Source organism: Eretmochelys imbricata, chromosome 8 (assembly GCF_965152235.1).
Source record: "Eretmochelys imbricata isolate rEreImb1 chromosome 8, rEreImb1.hap1, whole genome shotgun sequence".
NCBI lineage: Eukaryota > Metazoa > Chordata > Testudines > Cheloniidae > Eretmochelys > Eretmochelys imbricata.
In genome coordinates this window covers 48,960,555-48,983,324 of record NC_135579.1, presented here as the reverse complement: position 1 = coordinate 48,983,324, position 22,770 = coordinate 48,960,555, and the positions used below count along the sequence as shown (strand labels likewise).

Genomic DNA, 22,770 nt, shown 5'->3' with positions numbered 1-22,770 from the left:
ACAAAAATGTCATTTTCGAATAGTTTTAGTTTAAAAAAAAAACAAGAAAACATTTTACATGTGCTGGATAGATAAGAAAAAAGTGTTATCAAAATGCTTTTCCAGATAAAAACAATTATTAAACCAATTTTTTTGTGTAGTTAGTAAATGAAACTGCTTGTTTCTAGGTCACCATGTCTGTCAAAATTTTTGAATTAGATCTCACCCTTACCTTGTTTGTTTTTTTTCATAATGTGGAAGGGGACAAGCTTTTCTGCCTTTTTTTCACCTCCTAATTGGTTTCTTAACTTTGAATGAACTAGTCACTGAACTGAAGTAGTTGAATAAACTGAAATGAAAATCGCTTTTCTCCACCTGCAGAAGAGACTACTGCTGTCAAAAGCTGATTGAGCACTTCAGACTCTGGGTCTAGGTGCTTTGCCAGTGACTTCAACCAGTTCAGTGGTTTCACTTTCTTTAAAACCCTCACACATGCCCACACACATGCACTGTTTATTTTTTAATTAATGTAAATTATTTTAATAGATTATAATTTTAGAGTTTAGAATAGGCTGCCATAATTTAAAATTGGTTATTTTAAAAAAAATCATGTTTTAAACAGAAAAAAATCCAATTTAAGTTAACTTTAAAAAGATCAGATTTAAAGATTTTTACCTACCCTGGTATTTGGGGTAAGAGGAAAGAAAGAGAACATTCAGATCCTTAGAAGGATTCTAAGGCGAGAGAAAAAGGCATTGTTTTCCTTTACTACCACTGATGCATGTTGCCTTTGGTGGTTCCTTTCTAGTCGTGACATATCATTTGATTGGTACCCCTTCTCAGCTCAAGGCTTTGGTGCTAATTAATTTAGATACTTTACCAGTGCATATACCACCAACCTCCTTGCCATCACCTTTCTTGACCAAGGGACCTGTTCTGAGCCTTTTGGCTACATATCTGTTGCTTGACTCTGAACAGCAACATTTTTCACAGGTCTTAATCTGAAATGCCCTCAAGAAAGAGGGGAGTTTCAGCTGAACTTTGTAAGTGGTATTGTAGCAGCCTTCCAAAACTAGTATGGAAATGTACCAGCAGAGGCACAAAGTCCTCTTGCCCACCCTTTACCATGATGATGAAAAACAAGTATACTTTTACCGTCCTGTTGTTCTAGACAAGTGGAAGTTGCGGGGATTGCAGCTTTGCTTCCAGGGCTGTGGTTAGACAACTTTATCTGTATTTTATATTTCCTCTTTTGCCTACTGGCATACATCAAGTCAGCACTTTGCAAGTGGGCAATCTACCAATTCAGTGTCTTTTTGCTTAGGCTGATTAGGAGCCACCCAAGTGTTTTCCTTTACTTGCATATGGGTATTTTTTTTTCTTCTTTCTAACTCTGCCGTCTGACCACAGAGATGGATGATTCCATGGCTTTATTCTTAGTGTGGAAAACTAAAAGTTTTATATAAGAACTTTGTCAGGACAATGGATAAATATTACAATAGATAGATAAAGTTACTCCAGTTGTCTTGGCATAGCCAGGACTTTTTTTTTTTTTTTTAAGTACAGGAGTCTGTAAATATGAAAAAAAAGTAGAATCCAGGATAGGAATATGAATTCAAAATGTCCTTTTGTTTCAAATGTGAATTTTAATACTGTTTGGATTGCATTATGGAACGGAGCTGTGGTTAAATCCCTTGGTAGAGAAGCCATTTTTAAAGTAGTAGTACCCCTTCCATTTTAAGTCTTTTTTTAAAAACTTTCTCCCTGTCTAGGGAACAACTCTTTTGAGCCTGAAATTTCTCATGTTGAGTTTAAGGCCATGAATTTTTTTTTTTAAGAAGCTATAAAATAAGTTGCCCATACTGTTTTTGAATTATATACATTATTTTGGGAAAAGAATTCTTCTGGCTTTTTAAATTTCACCTTTTTGATGGAAAGGAACTTCAAACAGCTGGCACTTAAACATTCAAACTTCTTCATACTACTTTATGGGAAATAATGCATATATTAGATTTCACTCACTTTTTGTCTTGCTTCCTGCTTCTGCTGGAATCTTAAGAAAGCATAGTGATAACCACACCAGCTTTTGTAGGGTAACTGAGAGTGACTCTGCTTCAAGTGTTTGAGATAGACGTACAAACAAATGATAGGAAGCAAATTCCCTATGATGTTTATAGTTGGCTCGTATGGTTCATATGAATCAATGATTATTTTTCCTAGTTTTGTTTAATGATATGATAATCCTGTAAGAAGTAGAACAATTTGTTTTACATGTCTGTGTTACTAGCAGGCTTGTTTTTCAATGATGGATGAAATAGAAATGTGTTCATTCTGGGGTATGGAGGTTGTTCTAAAAACAAGTTTCCAAATTCTCACTCCACAGGTTGGTAAAGTTGAAGAGTTGGGCATAGGAAAAGCCTCCAGCTAGTGCCTTGTGGTGGTCAATAACAGCCTCATTAACAGACTGAGTTGTATTGATTCCTATTCACTCCTCCTTGGCCACACTTTAAGGCTTCAAGTGTGGAGAAAAATGAGACACTTCTGGGATGTACACAGTTGTTAAACCTCTTTTTTGTCTGAGTGCTTGCAGTGGTATGATACTATTGACTGAACCAGTCTTTATCATATGTGATACTGTTAGTCTTGGCCTTGGTTTAACTGGCAACTTTCTTTGATCAGGTAGGATAGTTGTGAACAAGTTACACTAAACTCTGGGACACAAAGTTAACCAGGTTTTTCAGACAAAATATTTTGATTAGTTGTGCATGGTTTTGAGAGTATCTCTGATTAAATGCATCCGATGAAGTGAGCTATAGCTCACAAAAGCTTATGCTCAAATAAATTGTTCAGTCTCTAAGGTGCCACAAGTACTCCTTTTCTTTTTGCGAATACAGACTAATGCGGCTGTTACTCTGAAACCTCTGATTAAAACAGGTTCTAATTTGGAGGCCGTTAGTCCCATTGAAAACTGTACTTTTAAGTAAAAATGTCCAACCTACTAACTTTTGACAAATGGCTACTACCCAGCATGCATAGTAACGTTCTATTTAAAAATATTATGGCAAACAAGTATGCTCCTTCCTGATTGAAGGGAAAATCAGTGCAGTGAGGAAATGATTTTCAAGGTTCCAAGGAGTAATTATAAAGCGGGAGAGGAAGGGGGAAAATACTTTCACAAAAGTACTAGAGTTGTAATAGAAATAAGTTCTTATTGAAAATCCTATTTAGAATGGAACTAAATCCATGCAGCCACACTGGCTTTTGGTAACTTTTGGTAGAAGATAAATTTCAGACTGAAGATATTTGTAATACCTCATTTACAGTGCTTTTTCCATGATAAAGATATTACTCTAATAATTTGTTCTTATTCATGTTTAGTCTGTTACCTTGTTTCTCATAGCAGTTTTGTTTTGTTTTTCTTCTGTTTAATTTTTTTTCACAGCAAGGGGATGTTTTATCTTGTACTTCCTTACATTTATCAGCATTCATTTCCTCTTTTGGCATTCAGATCATGAATGCCAAAGACTTCTCAGGTTATAATTCTCTTGAAATATTCAGTGAAATCTGTAAGAGCAGTAGGAAGTATCTCTGCTACATTTCTTAAAATATAGAAAGGCCCCGTGTTGTGGCAATGGTTCTTTCAACGAAGAAGGGTTGGATGTGTGTCTCTTGGAACCAGTCACTGTCGCTCATTGTGGTCCAGAGTTTACTTCCTGAAGAATCCTCTTCTCACTGCCTCTCAGGGTTTTAATTGATTTAGTTCCCAATGCCACAGACACACAATGAAGATTCCCTTACTTGCAGCACACTGTCTCCATCAATACGTAGAACAGTGGTCACCAGCCCATTGATTGCGAATGACTGGTCGACCCTGGAGCCTCTGCCAGTTGATCATGATCTCCGGGCCACTAAAAGTCCAGCAGTGCAGCAGGCTCAGGCAGGATGCCTGCTTGCTGTGGCCACATGCAGCTCCTCGAAGTGGCTGGCTGCTGGCATGTCTCTGCCACTCCTGTGGGGGAAGAGGGGGCGGTTCCGTGGGCCACCCCCAGCACTGTCCCCACAGCTCCCATTGACTGGTTTCTGGCCAATGGGAGCTGTGGGGGCGGTGCTTGTGGATGCGGGCAGTGCACGGAGACTTGCTGCCTCTCCTTTGCCCCTCCCCTCAGAGGCCGCAGAGATGTGCCAATTGCTTCCGGGAGCGGCGTGGGGCCATGGCAGGCACGCAGCCTGCCTGAGCCCCGCTGCACCGCCAGCTGGGAGCCACCTGTGATAAGTGCCTCCTGGCTGGAGCTTGTACCTTGCACCCCCTCCTATGCCCCATCCTGGAGTTCCCTTCTGTACCCAAACTCCCTCACAGAGCCCGCACCCATCACCCTCTGCTGCCCCAGCCTCAGCCTGGAGCACACTCCGAATCCCTCAGCTGCAGCCCAGAGCCTGTACCCCCTACCCCTGCCCGCAGCCCAGTAAAAGTGAGTGAGGGTGGGGGAGAGCGAGTGACAGAGGGAAGGGGGAATGGAGTCAGCGGGGCAGGGCCTCAAGGAAGGGGCAGGATAGATCCTGGGTTGATCTTACATTCAAAAAGTGATCTTGTCCTTAAAAAGGTTGCGGACAACTGCTGTAGAATGATGATGATGAAGTATCTTCCAGACCAAGGCTTTTTCTCCAAATGCATGCAGCAAGGTATCGCATATGTGTTAGATGACCAAATTAGGCAGCATTGTTCCCCTTTTCTTGTCTGCAGTACTTTTTACTGAGAGCAAAATGCATTGTTGGAATTGGAAGTATTTCAGAGTTTAAGGATGATCTTTCAGCAAAAATAAAAATGAGTTAAGCGTAGATTTCTGTCCTGGGATCCCTGCTAAAAAGGCTATGGATGACTAGTGGATTGATGGGCATGCAACATGGACATGCATTTTGACTTGCCTCTTAAAATTCTTTTTGTTCTGTGGAATCTTCTTGATTTCCTGAGTCGCTGAGGCTATCTCAAGTGACATCTCATGTACACGAAGTCGAACTTTACAAATACTACAGATTGAAGTAGTTTGCAATGTCACTAAACTCTACGTTCTAGGCTATCTTCAGTGAATCAGGAAGCATCAAGATGACTTGATGTTAGGAAGGGGGAAATTGTTATTTTTTTAATTTCTGGGCTGAATGCTGCTTGGAAACCTACTTGGTTTTAACTTGGTTTTCTGCTTTTGCTTTGTAGTTCACCTTTTAAAGGAAAATTCTTTTTGAAAACAAGATTCATATCAATCTGTGCATATCTGATATTTGGGTCATGTCATTAGTGCAGGCTATGTTCTCATTTCTTAGACTGTTGAATTAGTTTGATGCTACTAGTCCTGTTTTCCAGGTGCGCATGTTACATTGAAATTTGTTGCACTTTCATTTTTTGCCTGATCCCAAGCCAGTTGAACTCAATGAGAACATTTCCATTGACTTTGAAGGGATTTGGATCAAGCCTTGTCTGAACAACTTTGTGTCAGTTTAACTGAAGGTGTGTTTTTAAATCCAGTGGGAAACCTTATGTTGACATTTATTTGATTAAAACCTGATTTATATTATTTTGCTCAATTTGTTTTTCATGACCTTCTTCTCCTTCTTTGCAAATATCAATTTATCCAGCTTTATTCATAAGGTAGATAATTGTTCCAATTTTTACAATTATGTAAAAACTGAGAGGTTTGTGACTCGGCCAAGGTAAGGGCAAAGCTGTCAGTAGAACAGAGGTCATGACTCAAAGTATCCTGTTCTAAATACTGAATTGCGCTCCCAATTCAATTAGGCCAGTCCATGTTCAACAATTAGATTAATAACATTAAGGACTTAAAATGCCTCTTGCAATACAGAGGGCTAACTTCATTTTTCCCTTTTCTTCCAGGTTATGTTTCACACTCTCTGCTGGCTGTCTGTACTTACAGAAGATATTTAAAAACAAACATTTTTGTCAAAGATTTTGATTCCAGTGGAATCTGTGCTTTAGATTTTGTCTTGTGAATTAACTTCTGAAACCATGCCTGTACAAGCTCCACAATGGACGGATTTTCTCTCCTGCCCAATTTGCACACAGACTTTTGACGAAACGATCCGGAAGCCCATCAGCTTGGGCTGTGGCCACACTGTCTGCAAGATGTGCCTCAACAAGCTCCACCGTAAGGCATGCCCCTTCGACCAGACCACTATCAATACAGATATTGATCTCCTCCCTGTGAACTCAGCCTTGTTGCAGCTAGTGGGTGCTCAGGTAACAACACACTTCTTTCTTTTTTTTGTTCTTTCTTCTGTTACTTAGTTTTTCTTTACTTTATTTTTTTTAAGGCAAGAACAAGTGAATGAAACTTGTGGGACTAATAATGGTGGCTAGATGGGTGTAGAGCAGACAAACCCCAGTGTGACTTTACCAATTGCAGGTTTTGGGCCTGCAATGTGCTGAGGCAGTGTTGCTTATTACAGTAGTTCTTAACCTTATTCTACCTGGGGTTTAAATCATTCCTGATTTCTTTCTGTGTCCAACACAAGCCCATGGTACTTTGTGGTCATAAAGGATCGTAGGATTGGGGTCATCCAAAAACTGTCTGGCTTCTGAGTGGTGAGCCAGGGTGGGGGGAAGGAAGGGCCTGGGTGGGTGTTGCAGGGAGAGAATGCTGAGGATGGGCAGGGGATTCTTCCTTTTCACCTCTCCGATCCACCCATTTCTTATTTCTGTTTAGGAAGCAGAAGAAAATTGCTCCTGACATGCCCTTTCCCGCTAAGGAAAGATGGGAGGAGTTGCAGTTGTTGATAGTAGAGTGATTTATGTGTGTGTGTGCACACTGATGAGCTGCTTTGCAGCTGCATAGAAGTTGGAAGGGGTGCAGCTACAGAAGGAGGGTGAAGGGAGCAGGTTGCTCCTTTTCACTGGCTCCTGCCATGTACTAGAGTCTGTGGGATTTTGCTGCATTTTTCTTTTTGGTTTCTCAGCTGGTGTACCCATTTATGGGTTTCCTATTAGTATCTGTTAATTACATGAGAAGACTAAAAATCAAGTTTTCTGAACCATTGGCAGAGTCAGGAAATCTGGGATGCTGGACAAGTTGCTTACTCTGTTGCTGGCTCTGTTTCCCTTTGTGTAACATGTATGCTGCTCCTTCAGAAAAGCTGTTGTTAGGCTTCATTAATGTTTGCAAAGTACATCGAAATCCTTTAATACTTTTTAGTTGTATGGGAACTAGGGCTGTCAAGCGATTAAAAAAAATTAATTGCGATTAATCGTGTTGATAAACAATAATAGAATACCATTTATTTAAATATTTTTGGATTTTTTACATTTTCAAATATTTTGATTTCAATGACAAAACAGTACAAAGTGTGTACAGTGCTCACTTTATATTTTTGATTACAAGTATTTGCACTGTAAAAGAACAAAAGAAATAGTATTTTTCAGTTCACCTAATAAAGTACTGTAGTGCAATCTCTTTATCATTAAAGTTACAAATGTAGAATTATGTTAAAAACAAAAAAACCCCACTTCATTCAAAAATAAAACACTGTAAAACTTTGGAGCCTGCAAGTCTACTCAGTCCTACTTCTTGTTCAGCCAATCGCTCAGACAAACAAGTTTGTTTACGTTTGCAGGAGATAATTCTGCCCGCTTCTGGTTTGCAATGTCACCTGAAAGTGAGAACAGGGGTTCTCCTGGCTCTCTGTAGCCAGTGTTGTAAGATATTTACCTGCCAGATGTGCTAAAGATTCATATGTCCCTTCGTGTTTCAACCACCATTCCAGGGGACATGTGTCCATGCTCGATAACCATCCAAAGCAGTGTGGGCCGACCCATGTTCATTTTCATTATCTGAGTCAAATGCTACCATCAGAAGGTTGATTTTCTTTTTTGGTGGTTCGGGTTCTGTAGTTTCCACATCGAAGTGTTGCTCTTTTAACACTTCTGAAAGCATTCTCCAGACTTTGTCCCTCTCAAATTTTTGGAAGGCACTTCAGATTCCTAAACCTTGGGTTGAGTGCTGTAGCTATCTTTAGAAATCTCACATTGGTACCTTCTTTGCCTTCTGTCAGATCTGCAGTGAAAGTGTTCTTAAAACGTACAATGTGTGATGGGTCATCATCAGAGACTGCTAAAACATGAAATATATTGCAGAATGCGGATAAAACAGAGCAGGGGACATAAAATTTTCCCCCAAGGAGTTCAGTCAAAAATTTAATTAACGCATTATTTTTTCACAAGCATCATCAGCATGGAAGCATATCCCCTAGAATGGTGGCCGAAGCATGAAGGGGCACATGAATTTTTAGCATATCTGGCACGCAAATACCTTGCAATGCCAGCTACAAAAGTGCCAATCAAATGCCTCTTCTCACTTTCAGGTGATCTTGTAAATAAGAAGAGGGCAGAATTCTCCTGTAAATGTAAACAAACTTGTTTGACTTAACGGTTGGCTGAACAAGAAGTAGGACTGAGTGGACTTGCAGGCTCCAAAGTTTTACATTTTTTTTTTTTTTAGTGCAGTTATGTAACAAACAAAAAATCTACATTTGTAAGTTGCACTTTCATTATAAAGAGATTACACTACAGTACTTGTATGAGGTAAATTGAAAAATGCTATTTCTTTTATCATTTTATAATGAAAATATTTGTAGTCAAAAATAATATACACTTTGATTTCAATAACACAGAATACAATATATATGAAAATGTAGAACATCAAAAATATTTAATAAATTTCAATTGATATTCTGTTGTTTAACAGTGCTGTTAAAACTGCGATTAAGCACGATCAATTTTTTTGAGTTAATCACATGAGTTAACTGCTGTTAATTGAAAGGCCTAATAGAAACATTAATTTAATTATTGTGAATTTTCCAGGCCTGGGCATTTCCTGAAAAGGATGTATCAGTTGTGACCAAATACCTGGATTTACAATGGTGATCCTTGCCAGGAATGCTGTTGTGCAAATCAAGGCCATGGGTACAAGAGTGGAAAATATAGTAAATGCTACTTTCAAGTTTTCATCTTTCCATTGGTCTAGAAAATTAACATTTGATGATGAGGTAGACCTTCCAAGGTAGATTTTTAACATGACTGCTGTTACTGGGCATTGCAGAGTGTGTTGGGAGGCTTTCAGGTGAATTGATCAGAAAGTAAAGGGATAGGTAGTGGTATGTTTGTTTGTTTTAAGAGGAAACTTTACAATGACTTTTGCTTGTGCTTTATTTTATTTTATTTTAAAACCTTCCCAAAAATAAAATCCTTTTTGATGAGATGGAAAATAGCAGTGTCCTGACCAGATAGTTATTAAAGATTCCATGGCGATCTTTGCTAGATTTAAGGATGTTAAAGGAATTCTAGCTACATTCTAATTGTTTATTGCTGTATAGTTTCAGTTGGATGAGGTGTTTAGAAAGGAAAGATGGTTTTATGATTAAGGCACTGGCTTGGGTTTCAGGAAATTGGGGTTAAATTTCTGGCTCTGTCAGACTTTGACTTTGAGCAGTTGGCTTAATTTCTCTGAGCCCTGTTCCATACTTGTAAAAGAGGATGTTTTCTTTCTCTCCATCTCTTTTTAGATTGTGAGCTCTTCAGGGCAAGGACTGTCTGTCTCCATGCATATTTACAGTGCCTGGCACTATGAGGTTGTGATATTTGGTGGGGCTTCTAACCATTGCTGTAATACAATAACTGTTCTTAACCTTTGTCCTGAACATAAAGAAGGTTACCACTTTGTCCTAGTCTTTTTCAAACACAGGGCACATTGACTATTTAGCAAAAAGGCCTTTGAGAGAGGGTACAACCACTTGGAGCTCTTTCATACTGAAAGGGTGTGTTCTCTTTGGCACATCTCCACAAAACTGAGCTGGGATCAACAAAACATGATTACGACGTATACGTCACTCAGGAGTATTCTTGCCAGCCTTCATAGTCTAATACTGCTCTGTTCTGGCTTCCACTTCCCAGTTAACACTAGAGGGGTATCAGAGTAGCAGCCATGTTAGTCTGTATTCGCAAAAAGAAAAGGAGGACTTGTGGCACCTTAGAGACTAACCAATTTATTTGAGCATAAGCTTTCGTGAGCTACAGCTCACTTCATCGGATGCATAAAGTGGAAAATACAGTGAGGTGAATTATATACATACAGACCAAGCAAAAATGGATGTTTACCATACACATTGTAAGGGAAGTGATCACTTAAGATGAGCTATTACCAGCAGGAGAGCGGGTGGGGGGAGAGAAAACCTTTTGAAGTGATAATCAAGGTGGGCCATTTCCAGGTTAACAAGAACCTCTGAGGAACAGTGGAGGGGGGGGAGAGGAATAAACAAGGGGAAATAGTTTTACTTTGTATAATGACTAAACCACTCCCAGTCTCTATTCAAGCCTAAGTTAATTGTATGCAATTTGCAAATTAATTCCAATTCAGCAGTCTCTCGTTGGAGTCTGTTTTCGAAGTTTTTTTGTTGAAGAATAGTCACTTTTAGGTCAGAAATCGAGTGACTAGAGAGATTGAAGTGTTCTCCGACTGGTTTATGAATGTTATAATTCCTGACATCTGATGTGTCCATTTATTCTTTTAGTTAGAGACTGTCCAGTTTGACCAATGTACATGGCAGAGGGGCATTGCTGGCACATGATGGCATATACCACATTGGTAGATGTGCAGGTGAACGAGCCTCTGATATTGTGGCTGATGTGATTAGGCCCTGTGATAGTGTCCCCTGAATAGATATGTGCTGGAAATGGCCCACCTTGATTATCACTTCAAAAGGTTTTCTCTCCCCCCACCCCACTCTCCTGCTGGTAATAGCTCATCTTAAGTGATCACTCTCCTTACGATGTGTATGGTAAACATCCATTTTTGCATGGTCTGTGTGTATACAAATCTCCCCACTGTATTTTCCACTGAATGCATCCGATGAAGTGAGCTGTAGCTCACGAAAGCTTATGCTCAAATAAATTGGTTAGTCTCTAAGGTGCCACAAGTCCTCCTTTTCTTTTTACTAGACGGGTACACTCTTTGCTTGACCCTCCCTCCACCTTTTGTAAATCTTCTGAGTTTCAGTACTTGTACATCTAATGGCTCTAATGTCTTAAAAAGAGAAGAATGAAATCCAGAAAGCTGAAGTTTAATTGTAGAAGGAAATGATGCAGGAAACACTTAAAACTTCCGTCTGGGGAAAAGGAGCCCCTTCTTTCAGTTCAGTACTTTTGTAAGGGATTACTAATTTATAGCTTTGTTTTTCTTGGGTTCATTCCTGCATGTTTTCTTAAAAAGAATAATAATAATTTTAAGAAGCAAAACTATTCTACGGGGAGTAGAAGTAATGACAGAATTCACTTAAAACAAATGGAACGAGGAGTACTTGTGGCAACTTAGAGACTAAGGAATTTATTTGAGCATAAGCTTTCGTGAGCTACAGCTCACTTCATCGGATTCATGCAGTGGAAAATACAATAGGAAGATGCGCGCACACACACACACACACGTGTTGCCATACACACTATAACGAGAGTGATCAATTAAGGTGAGCTATTAGCAGCAGGAGAAAAAAACCTTTTGGATTGTCCTTGCCTACAGACAGCCTCCCATCCTGAAGCAAATACTCACCAGCAACCACACACCACACAAGAGAACCACTAACCCAGGAACCTATCCTTGCAACAAAGCCCGTTGCCAATTGTGTCCACATATCTATTCAGGGGACACCATCATAGGGCCTAATCACATCAGCCACACTATCAGAGGCTCGTTCACCTGCACATCTACCAATGTGATATATGCCATCATGTTCCAGCAATGCCCCTCTGCCATGTACGTTGGCCAAACCAGGCAGTCTCTACGTAAAAGAATAAATGGACACAAATCAGACGTCAAGAATTATAACATTCAAAAACCAGTCGGAGAACACTTCAATCTTCTTTGGTCACTCGATTACAGACCTAAAAGTCACAATATTACAACAACAAAACTTCAGAAACAGACTCCAACGAGAGACTACTGAATTGGAATTGATTTGCAAACTGGATACAATTAACTTAGGCTTGAATAGAGACTGGGAGTGGATGTGTCGTTACACAAAGTAAAACTATTTCCCCATGCTTATTTTGCCCCTCTACTGTTACTCTCTCTCTCTCTCTCTCTTCTCAACTGTTGGAAATGGGCCATCCTGATTATCACTGCAAAAGATTTTTTTCTCCTGCTGATAATAGCTCACCTTAATTGATCACTCTCATTATAGTGTGTCTGGCAACACCCATTTTTTCATGTTCTCTGTGTGTGTGTGTGTGTGTGTGTGTGTGTGTGTGTGTGTATATATATAAAATCTTTCTATTGTATTTTCCACTGCATGCATCCAGTGAAGTGGGTTTTAGCCCACAAAAGCTGGTGCTCAAATAAATTTGTTCTTCTCTAAGGTGCCACAAGTACTCCTCATTCTTTTTGCTGATTCAGACTAACGCGGCTACCACTCTGAACGCTTTATATCCGCGGACCATGTTTGCAGATCGGATGTGGATACAAATTTTGTATCCACGCAGGGCTGTAGATAAACAATTCCTTAGAGGTGTCATAGGATAGGATGTCAGGCATGGGGGGCAGAGGAAGAGAAGGAAGATAGCCATTGTCAGATGGGAAGAATACTGTACATTTTATCTAACCATACAGACTAACATGGCTACCACTCTGAAACCTTAAAAGAAATGGGTCACATTGGCCTGTTTATGTACCAGCATCATTGGTGAAGTAAGCAGAATGGTATGTGTTACTGGGAATAATGTGCTAACTGCTACAGATATAGCACAGGCATTAAAAGAACACTCTTTTTTTTTTTTTTTGTTACAGTTATTATGCTTTTGTGGTGGTAGAGTATAGATTTTAGTTTTAAAAACTTAAAATAGAGAAGAAATTCTTAAATAAACCACTTTGACCACCTTAAATATCCCTTCAGTGCTTACTCTGATTAGCCATTTTAAATATCTACCAAAAAGGTCTTTTGAGGTTGTATAGTCACTGCTTCGACATCCAGTCTCTCTGCCCTCCTGGCTTTTTCTGTGACACATGAAACTGCAATGTACACATTCCAAACAGGTGACATCAAATGGCCAAAGTAAACTAGAATCCACATGTCAGTGAGCTATAGCTCACGAAAGCTCATGCTCAAATAAATTGGTTAGTCTCTAAGGTGCCACAAGTACTCCTTTTCTTTTTGCGAATACAGACTAACACGGCTGTTACTCTGAAACATGTCAAGCTTTAGTTTCTTAAGTCCAGTTCCTGATGAGCTAAGTATAGTTCCATGCACTAGATGTAGCAGAAATGTATGTGACAACATAGCAGGTGGGGATTAATGCCCTTTTTCTCCAGAGGTGGATTTTTTTTTTTAAAGTGTCTGTCATCAGTTAAATTGGTGGTACAGCAGGCCATGTCAGATAAATGAACTGCTGTATGTGAATGTGACACTTCGTTTTCACTAGCCCTGTGGAAGATAATAAATGGATAGAGTTCTACCCTCTGTGTTCAGAATGAAGCATTATAAGAGCTTTACTGCATGCAGTTCTTTCAGTGTTTTGTGTTTAAAAGAACATGTGCAAAATTGAAGTATAGAAATGTTTAAAGAGGGGAAGATGTGCAACTAGAGAGCTCATACCATCATATTTGGAGGTGTTGCATTGAAATTAATCATTAAGTTGAGCTCCTTTAAGAGGGAATTCTGTGCTGAGGAAAACCGCCTAGCTCATTTCAGGAACTTAAAGCTTTGAGCAGTGTTGCTTGACATGAAACAAAATGTGCATCTGTTTGAAAGGGTGGAGGAGTTAGGAGGAGAGAAAGGGAGGCTAACAGTTGGAATTGGACAAAACGGGCTATGCCTTTGCTTAGTATATCTTTATTCTGTGCAATTAAACTCTTATTTTAATATGACTGTTACTGTCAAGTAGACATCCCCAAACTGTGGGGCATCCCCCCCAAGGGGATACAGAGAAACATTTTGGGGGGTGCAGTGCGGCCTGAGCCATCCCCCACAGAAGATGGGGAGGGCGTGCCGCCCAGCTACCCGACCTGTCTCTGGGAGGGGGAGACCTGGATGGGGGTAAGCGGAGTTGAGGCTGGGGCCAGCAGCCAGGGGGGCTGCAGCACCCCCCACACCCGTAGTACCTGTGCCTATGTCCAAATCCCACCCCAGGAACTGGAACCCCAGCTCCTGGTGATGGGGGGACAGGGGGAAGCTGGATGTGGTAAGTCAGGGCGTGACCCTGAAAAGTTTGGGGACCACTGCTATAAAGGATGAGGCTGATACCCCTCCCCCAAAACAAATTTTTTAAATTATCAATTCAGAATCTTGTAGTTGCTCTCAGCCTGCTATGAAATGTATCCTTAGCATTCTTTTTCAGCCCTGACCCCATATATTTTATCATAACCAGCTTCTGCCCATAACTGCAGTTGCTTATGCTTATGGACTACATTCCAGTGTCATTCTCTGTATTATTCATTGTAGGGGAAGATGCATGGAAAATAAAGGCACATTTAAAGCACCAAAATATCCTTGATATTTTGCCTGCCTTTCCTTACACTAACTGGCTCTCTTGTAGGACTAGAGTATTACACAAGATTAGTTTGCACTGTGAGCCCTGGTGGGTTTGGGGAGGGGATGGGGTAAAGAGGTGATGAAGATGACAATAAAGTAATGCTTCATTACTATCTATTTTGAGGATCTCTAAGTGCTTTGCAAGCACTAACTAATATAAGGTGTCAGTCATTTTGTGAATAAAGTGGTGAATTGCTAATTTTGCAGATAGAGAACTCAAGGCACTCTGAATGTAAGTGCCTTATTCAAGGTCACACAGCAAGTCTCTGGCAGAGCCAAGAATAAAACCCAAATCTGTCATGTGCTAGTGAACCACAAGACCATCCTTTCTCTCTAAAGGCTGTTCTTTACCCTTTTAAAGTACAATAATTAAAAAACAAACAAACCTGGAATTTAACATCATATTGCCAGTGAAAGGCTAAATTATTTGTAAAATCTGCTGGCAAATGTCATGCTTTATTTTTCTCTTTTCAAGTGAAACAATTACATATGTACCTTCTCTTTTCCTGAAGAGAAGATAGGCCTGATGCCACAAGATAAATGTCTGTAATACTTTAGGCCTGAGTAGGCATAGTGCATGGCTAATTTGAGATACTTAGCTGGTCCACACTAAAAACTTACATTGGCATAGCTTTATCTCTCAGGAGTGTGAAAAATCCATATCCCTTGAAAGAGATAGCTATGCCAACCTAACCCACAGTGTAAGGCTTGTCTACACTGGCACTTTACAGTGCTGCAACTTCCTCGCTCAGGGGTGTGAAAAAACACACTCCTGAGCGCTGCAAGTTTCAGTGCTGTAAAGTGCCAGTGTAAACAGTGCACCAGTGCTGGGAGCTGCGCTTCCGGCTCTGGTAGCTATTCCCCTCGTGGAAGTAGGTTGGTTTTTTTTTAAGAGCGCTGGGAGACCTATCCCCCAGCGCTATGCCGGGACTACACAAGCCGTATTAAAGTGCTGCTGTGGCAGTGTTTTAACATTGCCAGTGAAGACGTGCCCTTAGACAGTACTAGGTGGATAGAAGAATTCTTCCGTTGATCTAGTTACTACCTCTTAGTGAGGTAGTTTAACTACAGCGTTGGGAGAAACCCTCCCGTTGCTGTAGTGAATGTCTACGCTGAAGCATTACAGCTCTGCTGCTGTAGTGTTGTAAGTGTAGACTTGCTCTAACCCAAGTTTCCCTCAGTATGGGGCATTACACTGTCTATCAAACTGCCAGGTCATCTCACAGACATTTAGCAGTTACTTTGCAAAAAGTTAAATTAAAAGAAACTCTACATTTCAAGCTGAGCTTTCCAGTGGGAAGGGGAGAAACCGAGATTGAACATCTTAAAATATCTTGGATGTAGAATTGTTCATTGTGTAGTTTTACTTGCCTTTAAGTAGCTTTTTTTATGTTGGTTTTTTGTTGTTGTTTGTTTTTGTACTATTTGTGTCTGGGGAAAACTTTCTTGTTGGTTGCCTAGGCAGTCTTGGTCTCTCACTAGACCAGTTCTGCTGTGTATAGCATTCCTAACCAACGCTGTGAATGCATGCTAAATCTACCCTGATTCGCAATATAAATCCATTGCTGACTGCTGTGTTCCTGTCTCACACCTATTCCAAGCCATCTTTCTGCTAAATGTAATAATGTTGTTGTATTTTATGTTGTCCCATAGTCCTAGATTGAGTGAAGCAGAGTTAAATGGAAACATGCACACAGTAATCTTACAGCAGGGATTCTGTACAGTGCTCGCCTCAGCACAAACATAGATAGATGCACATGGTTAGACCAAGACATGTTCTGTCTGGGTATTTTCCCAGACAGAAGCAGATTTTTACAATGATAGAGGCTTTGTAAGGGAAACGTAGTATTAGAATGATGGTTAATATTAACTGTGTTGGTTAAACTAGTGTCTAGAGATTTGGGAGAAAAGCCATCTGGGGTAGCTCTTACTGTAGCATTTTATGGTAGTGACCAGTGACTGAAGTGGTAAAACATTTAATCCTAAAGCCCTCTTTCACTCAGATATGAAGGAAATTGTATGAGAAAGTTATGACTAAGATTCTTGCTGGGAGGGAGGAAGTAGATTGCAGTTCCAGTATAGTAGTAATACTCTGAGGAAGCCTGGAGGCCGCCCTTGATCTCCTGCCAGGATTGAACTTGTTTTTAAGATTTAACTTGTCTTGTAAAATGTGTGCGCACGCGCATTGTAGTGATGGGGAAATATGAATCTTAACCTTTTATGGAGGAGATGACGCTCTTCTGTGTAAACTAGGTTCGGATAATCGAAGTTCAGCTCTTCCAGTTGGTGGAGCTTGTAAATTGCATAAAACAGCTTAATTTTTTTTTTATTTTAACCAACAAAAAAAAATTAATGCATTGTAAATGTTGTGTCGCTAAATACTTTTTTGAATGCAAATGCAAAATTTAAGTTGAAAGCACACACGTCATGTTGTCGGAAATATTTGTGGACATCAGTATGATTGTACACTAAAATCTCATTCAGGTAAAGCTCCTCCCCAATAAAGAAACCATATCAAAGCCAGGCAAAAATTTCAGTGTCCCTTGGATGGTTTTGATTTCTGATGAATTAGCTGAAAAAAGAAATCATAGAATATCAGGGTTGGAAGGGATCTCAGGAGGTCATCTAGTCCAACCCCTTGCTCAAAGCAGGACCAATCCTCAACTAAATCATCCCAGCCAGGGCTTTGTCAAGCCTGATCTTAAAAACCTAAAAGGATGGAGATTCCACCACCTTCCTAGGTAACCCATTCCACTGCTTTACCACCCTCCTAGTGAAGAAGTTTTTCCTAATATACAACCTAAACCATCCCCTCTGTAAATTGAGACCATTACTCCTTGTTCTGTCATCTGGTATCACTGAGAACAGTCTAGATCCATCCTCTTTGGAACCCCCTTTCAGGTAGTTGAAAGCAGCTATCAAATCCCGCCTCCTTCTTCTCTTTTGCAGACTAAATAATCCCAGTTCCCTCAGCCTCTCCTCATTAGTCATGTGTTCCAGCCCCCTAATCATTTTTGTTGCCGTCCGCTGGACTCTTTCCAATTTTTCCACATCCTTTTAGTGTGGGGCCCAAAACTGGACACAGCACTCCAGATGATGCCGAATAGAGGGGAATGATCACGTCCCTCCATCTGCTGGCAATGCTCCCATTTATACAGCCCAAAATGTCATTAGCCTTCTTGGCAACAAGGGCACACTGTTGATTCATATCTAGCTTCTCATCCACTGTAACCCCTAAGTCCTTTTCTGCAGAACTGCTGCCTAGCCGCTCAGTCCCTAGTCTGTAGCGGTGCAAGGGATTCTTTCGTCCTAAGTGCAGGACTGTGCACTTATCTTCGTTGAACTGCATCAGATTTCTTTTGGCCCGATCCTCTAATTTGTCTAGGTCCTTCTGTGTCCTATCCCTACCCTCCAGCGTGTCTACCTCTCCTCCCAGTTTAGTGTCCTCTGCAAACTTGCTGAGGGTGCAATCCACGCCATCCTCCAGATCATTAATGAAGATAGTGAACAAAACTGACCGTTGGGGCACTCTGCTTTATACCGGCTGCCAGCTAGACATGGAGCCATTGATCACTACCACTTGAGCCCAATGATCTAGCCAGCTTTCTGTCCACCTTCTAGTCCATTCATCCAGGCCATACTTCTTTAACTTGCTGGCAAGAATACTGTGGGAGACCGTATCAAAAGCTTTGCTAAAGTCAAGGAATAACACATCCACTGCTTTTCCCCTCATCCACAGAGCCAGTTATTTCATCATAGAAGGTAATTAGGTTAGTCAGGCATGACTTGCCCTTGGAGAATCCATGCGGACTGTTCCTGAACACTCTCCTCTCCTCCAAATGAATACCTCCTCCTAATGCTTTAAAAAACAAACAAACAAAAAACAGCTAACCTATTGTGGTATTAGAGTCTTAGACTAATAACTTTATGCTCCATAGTGTGTGTGTACACCGCGCACAAAGTCACTAGTTGTTAATGGGTTTACAGTCTTGCCCTTTTTGCAAGTGTAGCCTGATACATGTGCTGTTATCATTGTCTCCCTAAACTAAAAATGACAGTAGCCCTAAGTCAGTGGTTCTCAACCAGGGGTACACAAACCCTTTGGGGTACACAGAGGTCTTCCAGGGGGTACATCAGCTCATCTAGATATTTGCCTAGTTTTACAACAGGCTACATAAAAATCAATAGAGAAGTCAGTACAAACTAAAATTTCATACAGACAATGACCTGTTTATACTGCTCTATATACTATACACCGAAATGTAAGTACAATATTTATATTTATATTCCAATTGATTTATTTTATAATTATATGGTAAAATGAGAAAGTGAGCAAGTTTCAATAAGTGTGCTGTTAACCTGTATTTTTATATTTGATTTTGTAAGTAAGTAGTTTTTAATTGAGGTGGAACTTGGGGTTGAGAGTCACTGCCTTAAGTGATTCAAGTTCAGGGAGGAAATAAAGCAATTACATGCATCGGTTTGTGTGCTTCATCTTAGACACAAGTCTAATGTGCAGTGCAGCAGTTTGACTATTTGCCTTTCTATAGAAAATTTTAGAGCAGCCAAGTCCTCAGTGTAGATCTGCACATACCTGCAAACCAAACCAGCTGGTAAGTCTAATTTTAGGCCTACTAGCTTTGAGTGTCTTTCTAAATATCTTGCTTTAGCATCAAAGACTGATCACCAGTACATATGAAACTACTGGTGTGTTGCTTTAATATCTGATATACTGGAGTGTGTTCCAGTAAATTATAAGTGTTCTGCTTTTATCACTTCAACCACTAAATCAAAATGGTTGTGTTGCCACAAATTCCAAGTAAACTTGAAATCATTGCAAGCTTCAGCATTTCTTTTAAACTTGATTCTAAGGCGTACATTGATATGTGCCACAAGCTTACTAAAGTGCCTTTGTGCTGCCATATAATACAACTAGCTATGTAAAGAGAAACTGTTAGACGTTTTAGCATCATCACACAATATGTTTAATATCAAACAATTTTTAAAAGCTTCAGGTTGAAAAAGCTTTTCAAGTATTAAGAATACCATGGATGAAGTGAAATGTCAAGGGTTCTAAAGCTGGAGCACGTTCCCAAGTTAATGTTGTGGAAAGGTTGGGTAGTTGGGCGTGAGAGAATATTTGACATTAAAGAGCTTGGTATGGTGTGTTTGTGTGTCTGTGCATACTGTGGTGTGTAAGTTTACCTTCATCTGTTTTCAGGTTCCTGAGCAGCAGCCAATTACTTTGTGCAGTGGAGTAGAAGACACCAAACATTATGAGGAGGCCAAGAAATGTGTGGAAGAACTAGCGTTGTACCTCAAACCACTCAGCAGTGCGAGAGGTAAGTCCTGCACTGCCCTACTTCCTTAGAAGGGAGAACTGGTAACAGGTAATAGTTCATCACTTTTTTTAAAAAGACCTTACACCATCAAAATAATTCTAGTTAAACCCGCTTGAAAAAAGGTCAAGTCCTATTAAAGAAATGGGTTTTCTAAGCACTAAAGCTATTTCTTTAATACCGTGGTCCCCAACCTTTCTGTGGGAATAGCATATTCCTATTCCCAGAAGACTGTGGCGGGCGCCAGACACCCCGCCACCAAAATGCCGCTGAAAAGCCGGCAGCAGCAAGAAGTGTTGCTGCCAAAATGCTGCCGAGAAACGGCAACGCTTCTCGGCAGCATTTCGGCAGGTGGTTCTTCAGTGGTGGCATTTCGGCAGAGTGGTGTCTTGTGGGAGCACACAACTGCCCCGGTGGGTGCTGTTTGGTGACCTCTGCTTTGTGGGGGGGAAGGGGAGATATATCTTACTCTAAAATCATAGTGATACAAGTCTCTGATAGGTTTTACGTTGTTGTAGCTAGTCAAGGCCATCCCTATACTCTTGACCTCCACTAGCTACATTGAGGTAAGTCACCTGTTTCTTGTCTTACCTATCTCACCGTAAAAACTCCATTTTGTAGTGAAGATATAATCTGAAACAGGTAAAGTAAAATTTTGTTTGATGTCCCATGGGTCAATCCAGGAAAGTTGGACTTGTATTGTTCAGCTAGCAGATGGGAACAGGAAGTCGAACAACTTCAATGTCATGCTATAACGGGGTGGCTTGACTCTTAGACTGGAGGGCTGGGGCTAGCCAACGCTGATTGCACATGTCCTTATATAGGTACTGGATCTGTCTGAGTAATCCTGTTTGAACAATTGTAATAACAATAGAACTCTTTTATTTAAATATCTGTGTGCTGGTCTAGGTGATTGTAAATGTCTATACGTGAGACACCTGCTAGCCAGAGATAGCTAGAAAGGATGAGAGAGACCGAGATGAGGCCCCATCAGTGAGTCTGGGGTATAATCGGTACTAGTAATACTTGGGTTTTTCTTTAAAGCAAACAAACTTTTTGCCTTTTACTAAAGATTTCTACTAGGCTATTCTCTCTAGACCTGCTCAAGGGCTTCATCTTTCATATCTGCCTATGGTTAAAAGGTTTTTGACAAATTTATCTTCACCCCATTCTGAGTCTCCTGGCAAAGCTATGAGCAGCTGAAGCACTAAAGCTGTCTAGTGAGCAGTTTGTTTGTTTTTTCCCTTCAAGCACTGCCTGAAATGAACCTTTCAAAGTTCACAGTGCATTTTTGACAGGTTTGGATGTAGTGTTCAATGTACTAAAATGAAGTGCAGCAGGAGCTTGTTAGAGGATGTTTAAATTGCAAAACACAGAAGTTGAAAGTTGGCTTGGCTAGAAGAATGTGATACCTGTAATGCTTTTAGATAATCCTGTAGAAGGAGAAATTTGGCTCATTGTCTTTTGTATGCTTTTTTTCTGAAGGTGTGGGTCTGAACAGTACCACTCAGAGTGTGCTAAGTCGCCCCATGCAGAGAAAGCTTGTGACGCTAGTTCACTGCCAGCTAGTAGAGGAAGAAGGGCGGATCAGGGCCATGCGTGCAGCACGGTCACTTGGTGAAAGAACAGTCACAGAGCTCATTCTTCAACATCAAAATCCCCAGCAACTCTCTTCTAACCTCTGGGCTGCAGTGAGGGCCAGGGGCTGTCAGTTCCTTGGGCCAGGTATGTATCCATGAGATCACTAGTTCTTCTGCAGTATCAGGATTCAGGGATTGGAGAAAAAAAGATGGCTGGAAACTGCCTTGGCAGTGTTATTCGGTGGGGGTTTCTCTTCAGATATTTTGCAGTAGGTCTTCTGACTTAATGGTAACTTTGAACTATTTGTATTGTCTTTCAAATATTTTTAGGGTTTATTCTGTCGTTGTTTTTGCAAAGCTCAAAAAAATCTGATGTCTTTAGTTGTTGACATGAACAGAGAAGACTGAGTAGTTTGCCTCAAGGTGGAGAGGTTTAAATCCGTGATTTTTAAAATTACTAACTTTAATCATGGGTTAAATCAGCGAGCAGGAAACCTTCATTTAAATGATTAATTTGCATTTGTACTTTAGGAAAGAGAAAAGACAGGTTGATAATCATTAAAACATATTGATTTGCAACTAAATAAAGCTTCTACACTGAATTTAGTGGTACTTTTCACTCGCCAGGAGAGTACACAATACCTATACATGGCTATAAAAGCAATTATAACTAAGGTTAAGGTTTTGTCATGGTTATTTTTAGTAAAAGTCAGGGATAGGCTGTGGGCAATAAACAAAAATTCACAGAAGCCCATGACCTGTCTGACTTTTATGAAAAATAATGGGCCTTGGGAGGGGGCTGACAGGGAATGACTGAAGCTGACGGGGGCAGGGAGTGGGGGCAGCACATTGCTGCTCCTGGCGGTCTCCTGCCCCCCAAGAACTCAGGTGGAAAATGTCACACAGGTCTCTGGAAGTCATGGAATCCATGACCTCTGTGGCATAACCTTATCCTTAATTGTAGTTTAAGGTACATATTCTTAATATTTATGTTTTGCTATGTTAGAAAATGGTGAATGGTGCATTTTTTTAATTTACTAAATAATTTAATTTTTACTTGTTGTTTGTGTACACCTGCATTTGGATGGAAATTAAAATTAAGTGCATAATTAAAAAAAATTTATTTTAGTTAAATATAACTACCTTAATGTGTTTGTATACATCAGAGAAAAGGATTATCAAAACATGTTTTGCATTTATAACTGATTTATTAAACAAAGGAAATATCTGTAGCTAGTGACTTGAACTGATTCTTTCTAGTGATCACATCCTTCAAGATTTTAGGACTGGTAGATTTC

At 40.2% G+C, this 22,770-nt stretch overlaps 1 protein-coding gene across 2 annotated transcripts in view; it reads left to right on the top strand.

The window, feature by feature from the left end:
* Window positions 1–22,770, top strand: part of RC3H1 (ring finger and CCCH-type domains 1) — a 105,347-nt gene that overhangs the window by 44,078 nt on the left and 38,499 nt on the right. For both annotated transcript variants that reach the window (XM_077825436.1, XM_077825435.1), the window contains exons 2-4: window positions 5,864–6,226; window positions 19,775–19,895; window positions 21,378–21,617. In XM_077825436.1, the coding sequence (XP_077681562.1) occupies window positions 5,996–6,226; window positions 19,775–19,895; window positions 21,378–21,617 (592 nt within the window). In that variant the 5' untranslated portion in view covers window positions 5,864–5,995. The remainder of the gene's footprint in view (window positions 1–5,863; window positions 6,227–19,774; window positions 19,896–21,377; window positions 21,618–22,770) is intronic.